At 46.6% G+C, this 9,328-nt stretch overlaps 1 protein-coding gene and 1 long non-coding RNA gene across 5 annotated transcripts in view; one reads left to right on the forward strand and one right to left on the reverse strand.

The window, feature by feature from the left end:
• LOC309842776 overlaps positions 1 to 1,863 on the reverse strand; it is a 101,386-nt gene extending 99,523 nt beyond the window's left edge. For all 3 annotated transcript variants that reach the window (XR_014299774.1, XR_014299775.1, XR_014299776.1), the window contains exon 1: positions 1,783 to 1,863. This is a non-coding gene — a long non-coding RNA (uncharacterized lncRNA). The remainder of the gene's footprint in view (positions 1 to 1,782) is intronic.
• On the forward strand, positions 1,431 to 8,828 carry IL12A (interleukin 12A). Of its 2 annotated transcripts, none has more exons than XM_082687468.1 (7): positions 1,431 to 2,111; positions 2,524 to 2,678; positions 5,817 to 5,930; positions 6,284 to 6,325; positions 6,401 to 6,442; positions 6,540 to 6,683; positions 8,144 to 8,828. In XM_082687468.1, the coding sequence occupies exons 2-7, from the start codon at positions 2,616 to 2,618 to the stop codon at positions 8,297 to 8,299; spliced, it is 561 nt and encodes a 186-aa protein (XP_082543594.1). In that variant the 5' UTR covers positions 1,431 to 2,111; positions 2,524 to 2,615; the 3' UTR covers positions 8,300 to 8,828. The 2 variants fall into 2 exon arrangements, with proteins under 2 accessions (XP_082543594.1, XP_082543593.1); XM_082687467.1 differs by having other exon boundaries at positions 1,431 to 1,858.
• Positions 8,829 to 9,328: the final 500 nt, after the last annotated feature.

A 9,328-nucleotide genomic window follows, 5' to 3' on the forward strand; every position in this document is an offset into this window, starting at 1 on the left:
CTAACAACTGAGAGAGCTTGAATCAGACCAGGGCCTATCATAGCTTTCTTCTAATTGGCTTCTTCGCTCCATCTTCAATGGGTCCTGCTTAGTACTCATGGCGGTGTCTCAAGGTTTACAGGGACTCATCCATCCTGACTTCAGTAGGGACCTAGAGGAGAGAAAGAGGAAGCATCTACTCTTCTTTGTAGCCTCAAGGCTTTTCCCTATTCAAGATGGGCTCATCTGCACAGAAGTGGGTACTGATGGCTCCATTATGCAGTCCTGGGGCCTGAGCACTGTCAGACCCATCCGAAGCTCTGAGTAGGTGACCAAACACACCCCTCCCTTTTACACATACCCAGGGTGACTAACACTTGTGGTAGAGATGAGTGAACTGAAAAGTCCCACAGGAACCTCACACCCAGTACATCCAAAATGGAACTTCTCACCGTCTCCTCCAAACTCGCTCCCCTCTTACACTAACCCCTGCCTAGGCCCTGGGATAACCCCCATTCCACCATCCTCAACACCTTCCTGCCCATCACACCTAAGGAGTTACCAAGTCTTGGCCCCTCAGCACCCTGAAAGTCTCTCTGGCCCACTCTGTCCTCCCCATTCTGACTGAGGCTTTGGCCATACCTCCCAGCTGCTCCCTGTGCTCTACTCCTGATGCCTGGGATCCACCTTCCATACTATTGCTGAAGGGAATCTTCCCATCATGCCTCTCTAACCATGCCTCCTGCCTAAAACCTGAGAAGGCTCCCCACCACCCTCAGAGCGGATGTTCCTTAGCATGGCATCTACTACCCTCATAGCACAGCCCCATCGCTCTCTCTGACGTCACACTCTGATGGCAGGAGCCCCAGATCCCCACTTCCCACTACCCTCCCTGACTGTGCTTCAGACCCCTGTTCCCCCGACCTAAAACCTGCATCCCATTTACTGGGCACAGTCTACTGCCCCTAGAAGCATACTGGAGGGCCCTGCTCCCCGGAGCCTTCATTGCCTCCTCACCGCCTTGTCCTGCTGAGGTGTCCTCTCTCTGGGCTTCTCCCACGGCGCCGTGTATCCATCCCACTAAATAATACCCTTCTCTCCCTGTAGGAAACTGGACTCTCCGGAACAACAGTTTATTGCATCGCCAGTCTGGTTTCATCCCTTTTCACATTTAAAATAGGTACGCGAATAAAATACACGGAGTCAGATTTAGTGTGGGAGTGCCCCCCAAGGGACCTGTTCAGCAGTGGGTGTCAAACGCTTAGCAGTGCCCAGCGGGCACCGGCACCGGCGGACCGTCTGAAGGAATACACGGCGAGCGGACGACCGACGAAGGCCCTCTCAGGGCTGGGTGGGCGGTCGCGATCAGGGCACATCCCGGACACAGGTGGACAGTGAGCGGCACTACTCGGCGCTCCGTGGGAAGGGGGCGCTGCAGGGCGGCGGGGCGAGGGCCGGAGGGCGCGGGGTGGGCGGGCCTCCGAGGCCGGGACCGACGGCGGCCGGCGAGGGGTCGGGCTGGCCCGGGGACCCTGCGCCCTGACTCCGCGCCAATTTCGCTTTCGCTTTGGGCGGGCTGGAGGCGGCGGGGCCGTCCCCAGAAGGCTGCGGCCGGGCACCGGCGGAGTTAATCCGAAAGCGCCGCAAACCCCGCGGGCCCAGCTCCACGTGTCACCGAGAAGCTGATGTAGAGAGAGAGACAGAAAGCAAGCAGGACAGCGGAGTCCCGGGAAAGTCCTGCCGCGCCTCGGGACAATTATAAAAATGTGACCCCCCGGGGCGGCCTCCCACCACCGCCCTCACCTGCTGCGTCCTCAGTCCGCGTCCAGCGCCCGCCCGGGGTCCACGCCGCGCCCGCTCAGCATGTGCCCGCCGCGCGGTGAGTAACCCGCCCGCCGGGAGGCTCGGCGCTCGCTGGGCTGCGGAGGGGGCGGCAGCCCGGGGAGACGCGGCAGCAGCCCGGGACCGGCTCAGCGGAGACCGGAAGGCAGTCCGCAACCTCGTGCAGGGTGACAGAAGGAATGACTGCGTGCTTACCGCGCGCTCAGTAGGACATTGTCTCCTTATCTGGAAGCGGCCTTGTGGGCTACCATCGGGCCCACTTCACAGATTGGAAACTGAGGCCCCTCGCGGTAACTTTCTTTCTCAGGGTCCCTCAGTTACAGCTAGAAGAGGGCAGATCCCAGCCAGCTTCAAAGTGAGGCTGTCACCCCACTGTTTCCAAAACACTTGGCCGAGTCTGGGCTAGTCACTTCACTACCTGGCCTCAGTTTCCCTACTGGTGAAATAGAGGGTGAGCTCTGAATTCAGCCGCCTTGTCCGAGCTCGTTAGGGGGGCCTCACAGGGAGTTGCCTTCTAGCCCTACACCAGAGCACTGCCTTCCAAGAACTTGATTCATTTCTCAGGTGTGGAAGGAAGATTGGAGATGCTGGAGGGGGGTTGGTGAGGGTAAGATGTGGATGGGTGCAGATGACCGAATGGATGGAAGGTAGCAGTAGGGCAAACCAAGCTGATGAGCTCAGCCTGCTCCTCTTCCTTTCCAGGCCTCTACCTTCTGACCATCTTGGTCCTCCTAAACCACGTGGTCGACCTCAGTTTGGCCAGGAGCCTCCCCACAGCGTCCCCAAGTCCAGGAATGTTCCAGTGCCTCAGCCACTCCCAAAACCTGCTGAGAGCTGTCAGCAACACGCTTCAGAAGGTGAGTTTTTCAATATCCTTGTCCCCACTTTGTGGCCTTTCTAGGGAAGGGGTTTCTCTGAACCCCTGATCACCTGAAAAGAACTGCAGAGAAATTGGGGACGTTAATCAGGAGCCGTCAGGATGGGGAGAGGGAACTTTACAAAGGGCCCAACTATTAGCTAAAGAGTCTCAATGAAATTGTGTCTCCAGAGAAGGCAAGAGTGGTAATAAATTATAATGGCACTCATTTTGGCTATGTCTACACAGAGGAAAGTGGATATTTACAGTGTTCCCTGCAGCCTGCCAACAGAGATGGAATTGTGTCAGGCCCACACTCTTTCTCTGACACACTTATCAATCCAGGAAAGCGTTATTAGGTGCAGCCCCTGTGCTCCAGGGGCTACAAAGATGAATTAGATTTGCCCCACGCATCACTCACCAGCTTCCAATGTGGTGACACAGTTCTTTGTCTGAGCAACATGTTCCCAGGGGCCTGTGACAGTGGGTGTGTCACGGGTTATCTAATACAATTTACAGCTTCATTCACTTATTTAGGTTTCATATTTTAATGCAAAAACATCCTTTTTTTTCCTTTTGAAAGTGCTTCTATACCTACACCTTCTGCTGGAACAGCCAAAGACTGATGTTTTAAAAGCTGTCTTTTGGCTCCCTGTTCTCTGGTAAATCTTTCCTGAATATTTTCTAGCTTGTTGTTTTATGACTCTCTTAAAATATACCCAAGGCCACAAGGCCTTCTTAAAGAATTCTTTCCCCCTTCTAGGCTTTCACAATGCCAATTGCTCCTCACAGTTCAGTCAATCTTAATTAAAAAGGCAGCTCAGCAAATGAAAACTGCAGAGAAAAGTTCTTGGACTCCTGAAGAAAGTTTCCATCTGGATAAAATTTAGGAGCTGCAATTTAAATAGATGCTTTATGTGAAAAAGCTAACCCTTCGACTCCCCAGTACAGCTCTAAAGGTCAAAAGATTGCAGGACTCAACTTGATAGTTTTTTATAGCGTTCCTTTGTCAAATTTGCTAGAACAAATCAGCTGGCTTCTTACAGAAGAAAGAGGTGGCAAACGCATGCTGCTCACAGCCCACAGATGTGTGGAGTTTGACCCGGACGTTTTGTCTTTGATTTTGAGTTTGATACCATTGAAAAAAAATGGGCCTTTTATGTAAGAATCCAAATTTCCAGCTTCTCTTGAAGAGAGAAGGGCCCATATTTCCAAATCCAACTCTTTACCACCTGCTCGGGACGGCGGCTGCCTGGGTGCTTGTGTGTGTGTGTGTGTGTGTGTGTACGTGTGTGTGCGTGTGTGTGTGTGTACCTCCAGGAACAGTGTATAGCTCCAGGTTGCTGCTGTAACTAAATACCTCAAAGTAAGGGGCTTCAAACAACACCAATTTATTATTTTATAACCCTGGAGTTTGAAATCTGAAATAAGCTAGAATCCAGATGGGAGCAGAGCTGTGTCCCTTTCTGGAGACCCCAGGGGAGAATCCATTTTCTTGCCTTTTCCTGCTTCTAGAGGCAGCCCACAGTCCCTGGTAAATGGCCCCCTTCCAGCCTCAAAGCCAGCAGTGGCCTGCTGAGCTGCCCACACGATGCATGACTCTGACGTTGACTCCTGCCGCCTACCATTTATAGCAACCCAGCAATGACATTGGACCTACCCAGATAATCCAAGATAACTTCCCAATTTAAAGCAAGCTGATTAACAACCTTCATTTCATCAGCCACTGTAATTCCCCCTTGGCCATGTAACCTCTTCTCCAGTTCCAGAGGTTAGGAAGTGGATGGAGGGTGGGGGGATGGGGCATTATTCTGCTTACCCCAGAGATTTTACTACTTGTTTCCAAACATGCTCTGCATCTCAAGCCTTAATTATGGCTCCTGCACTTCCCTTTGCCTGAAATTTCCTCTCCTCTGCCGGTAGGCCTTCTAATCCTCTTAATGCCGATGTCTTCTCTCTGGAGAAGACTTCATACCCTTCTCAGTACTTCTTACATGCTGACATGGCTCCTTGTCGTTTGGGCACTTTCCTGTCTCTGCACTTGAACTTAGAATCTGGGAAGGGAGCGGGGGATGACAGTCCTCTTCTTCGTCCTGTTCCTTAGTACCGTGGGTCCCCCCTTCTCCATGGAGGATACTTTCCAAGACCCCCAGTGGGCCTCTGGAACCACAGACAGTACCGAATCCTATATTGTGTTTTTTCCTATACACACATATCTATGATAAAGTTTAATTTCTAAACTAGGTACAGTAAGAGATTGACAATAATAATTGATGATAAAATAGAGCAATTATAAGAATTTAAGTTAAGGGAATGTGGTTTCTATGTATTTTACTGTACCATACTCACCCTTTTTCTTGTGATGATGTGAGATGATAAAATGCCCGTGTGATGACTTGAAGCGAAGTGAGCAGCCACAGGCATTGTGATGTGCTGTTAGGCTACTGGGAAGCTTTTGACTCTGAGCCGGAAGGAAGATTACCTCCTTCCAGACCACGGTTACTGGCAGGTAAAGTGAAGGAAAGTGAAGCCACAGATAAGAGTAGGGGGGACTCCTTGGACACCTTAGGCTTGATGAATGGAAAAACGATCTCAGTCTTCAATCAAATTTACTGACTTCTTAGATAAATTTCATAAATCTATTCAACGGTGCTTTCCAGCGTGCTTCTAAGATGACATCCGTGTGTGTGGTTGCGTGTGTGTATGTGAACCACTTGTCTTTAGGTTACATGTTTGTTATATCCATCAAGTTGGGACCTTAACAGTTCTGCCTTTAGACATTCTGCTTGAAAAGGATATTCATAAAACCCAGGTGCTTTGACAAAAGGGAAAAAACCTGTTTTCACCGGAAGCAAGTGTCACAGCATGGTGTAGACGCTGATTAGCATAGCCTGTTGAAATGATTTATACTGTTTCCATAATGGAAAAGTGGATCATTCAGAGAAATTCGTCCTAGGCAAAGGGAGAGCAGGGAGGGAGAGAGAATGTAAATGACCTGTTTCCTTTTGTCTTAGGAAGATCCCAGATTTCCTACCTGTCAAAGACGTGGATGTCAGAAGCAGCCTGCAGTGTCAGCTTCCTATAGGGCCAGGTGCCTTATTAATATTATAAACTGGGTTACTCTTTATGTTTCTTACAGGCCCAACAAACCCTAGAACTTTACTCCTGCACTTCTGAAGAGATTGATCATGAAGATATCACAAAGGATAAAACCAGCACCGTGGAGGCCTGCTTACCACTGGAATTAACCATGGTGTGGATGATTTTCTTCCCCAAGCAAGTAACACAGGGAAGAGCTAGGCATCAAACCTCATCTTCTTCCAAAAATGTGCATGTATCGGGTCTCCATCACCAGGAGATTTTAATAGGTTCCACTTCAGAAGCTGAATTTGAAAAAATATGTATAGACATACAACAAATATGTGTTTTACAACAATGTGAATATACTTAATACTATTGAACTATAGTATGCTTAAGAGGAATCAAGATAGTAAATTCTATGTTATGTGTTTTTTACTACAATGAAAAAGATGTGTTTGAGAAAAGCCAGGAAAATGTATATTAAGAATTAATAGTTTTGATGTGATTTTTTTTTTTTTTCTCTAGAATGAGAGTTGCCTGGCTTCCAGAGAGATCTCTTTGATAACTGTAAGTCAGGAAATTAAAGGTTTCAGCCCCTATGATGAATTCATATCATTGATGTCTCATTATTTTTTCTTCTAGAATGGGAGTTGCCTGGCCTCCAGAAAGGCCTCCTTTATGACGGTAAGACACAAATATTGTCTTTCCTCAGATGCAATGCGGGGGGGAAACATTTTCAGCCATCTCAGTGGCTCCTTCCCCATTTTGTCCTATCACTTAGACCCTGTGCCTTAGCAGTATCTATGAGGACTTGAAGATGTACCAGGTGGAGTTCAAGGCCATGAACGCAAAGCTTTTAATGGATCCTAAGAGGCAGATCTTTCTGGATCAAAGCATGCTGACGGCTATTGATGACTTGTTGCAGGTAAGACCTTCATACTACCAGGGAGAGCACGTTCTTCACGCTGAGATGGCTAGTCAGAGTCTGTGATGATTGGGAGAGGCCGGAAATCCCCCTCCTCTGTCCGCTGCCGAGCCTCTCGACAAGGGGCACTCGTGAGTAGGCCTCGGGGAAGACAAGCAGACTCCCGCTTGTTGAGTGTGTGGTACACACTGGGCTCCCTGCAGATGTTTTCACAGATTCTCTCTTACCATCCCTGCAACCACCATGTGGGGTGTGTTCAGAGGAGGAAAGCCAAGCTCAGAGTTAACTGCTTGTCCAAGTGGCTTGTAAGTGGCAGAGCCAGGATTGAAACCCACATCGGAGGGGTTTCACTACTCTTAGCTTCTCGCTCACTCTGAACGCTTGCCTCACTCTGAACACTGAGCACTGAGGGGCCATTAGACGTATCTGCAAATACTATGGGAGAAAACAAGTGGGGCCTGATACCTAGGTGTGACCCTTTCTGAACTAAAATGTGTATGACATAAAACAATGACCCATCACCTGGGATATCCACAACGTCACTCACAGACAAGAACTGGCTCTGTAATTTTCTGAATCACCCCAGCATGGATGCTAATACAAAACAGAAATAGTCACATAAGAAAGAGCAGGGTGAATACCTTGGTGGCCAACACATGGATAAAAAGAAGTATGAGTTCTCTTTTTGTGCCGAATTATTGCTGGAAATACAGCAGTGAGTTGCCTGCAATTATCAAAGAATGTTAGCATCTAGAGAGTTATTTCATTTTCACGTCCAAGATTCAGATGATTTGAGTACTGGAATCCATTCTGCCAGGAATCAGCCAACCGTGCCCAAACCATTCACTCCCATTGGGACTCAGGATTTTCCCTTGTAAAATGGCGTGACTTCACCCACCCTACCTTTCTCTTGGGCTTTTTGCAAGGAACAAGTGGACATATTGATCCCTGTGCAAAAAGAAGATCTTGCATTATGTTATCAAATAAAAGGGTAACACTGAGCACTCCGTGGCCAGGTTTATGTATCTGGCACAAACGAGTGCCTGTAGCAGACAGGTCCGTTACTCTGGGAGTTCCAATCAATAGCGATCCATCACCTCTCTGTTCTAAAAAGGACTTAGCTTCTTAGTATAACATATACAAATTAATTAGATATTGCAGCAGATGTCATCTGAACAGAATTGTTCCTTTTGAAAATGCAACTCCCACTGACGATTTTCTAAATAGCTTTAAGGGTCTTTTCAGAGCTCACTGAAGATACATGTGCTTGGATAATGAGTATTTCTTCTCTCAGGTTCTGCCTGGCCATCTGGCTGAGAGTAGATCTGGGTCGGGTTTAGGAGTTGTAATGAGGAAGTGGGATGCAGACTCTGAGACATGTATTGGCTTCACCCATTTTTACGGATGAATGTTTTAATTGGGAATATCATGTATGTCACCCTTAATATTTATCCTTATAGGCCCTGAATTTCAACAGTGTGACTGTGCCACAGACATCTTCCCTTGAAGAACCAGATTTTTATAAAACTAAAATCAAGCTCTGCATACTTCTTCATGCTTTCAGAATTCGTGCCGTGACCATCGATAGAATGATGAGCTATCTGAACTCTTCCTAAAAAGCTGAGGTCCCTCCAGACCTTAAAGCCATTCTTAAAATAATGTGAATCAAAAATATTTTCACAGGATGTGGGTTAAGAACCAGAAGGGATTGCCTTGACCTGGTCCTGCCTAAGCTAGTATGATCATTCTTATGCTTGTTTACATTAGTTGCCCCCCAAAATCTGAACAATGTGACTGTTCCATCCCCAGGTTGCCCTTGATCAAGTAGACTTCACATTTTCTACAGATAAGTTGTTTTTAAGTTTTCATGAGCAAATTGCTAAAGAGGGAAACGTCCTCACTCAACATGTTCTTCTTTTCCCTTTACTAGAAGAGCAAGAATTTATAAGCTATTTCTGTACCAGAGTGTTTGTAGAAACAAACACTCAAGCATAATTTATTTTAAAATACTTATTTATATAATTTTGTGTTCATGACGGCATGTGAATTAACTTATATTTATTTATGTCATATTTATTAAAGTATTTATTATCAAATGGATTTGAGAAATACCTTATGTTCTAAAAATAAAATGATTGGATAAAATAAGTCTCATTTTTTCTAATATGATTGGAATACGTTAAGCATTAAAATACACATTGTGGGAAAACTGAAAACACCAATGTGAACAAAATTTCCTTGGAAAGAATGTCACAATATTCTTACCCAAGTCCTACTTCCTCTAATCTCTTATTTTAAAAGAGACTTGGAAGACTAGATATGCTTTAATACTAAGGCCATCAAGTGAGTTATGGTATTTGAGAGTATGTTTTGTTCGACATCTACATCTAAAAGTAAAACACATAAAAGTGTTTTTTTCCCCATTAACTGCAGCACCATAACATACTGTGTGCCCTAGACAAATACATAATATCCTTCAACTGGGAAAAACATCATTTAGAGGTCTTCTAGTTAAATTATTCTAATTTTTGTGACCCTTTGGGCCCTTAGGGGGAAGCTGTTTCCCAGTTACAATGAGAAAAATTCTGCATTTGCTTCAAATGATCTAGAACTTCTGCCTAAACCACATGGATAATTGCCACTTT

The sequence above is a fragment of the Mustela nivalis genome (genome assembly GCF_964662115.1).
Source record: "Mustela nivalis genome assembly, chromosome: 1".
In the NCBI taxonomy this organism is placed as follows: domain Eukaryota; kingdom Metazoa; phylum Chordata; class Mammalia; order Carnivora; family Mustelidae; genus Mustela; species Mustela nivalis.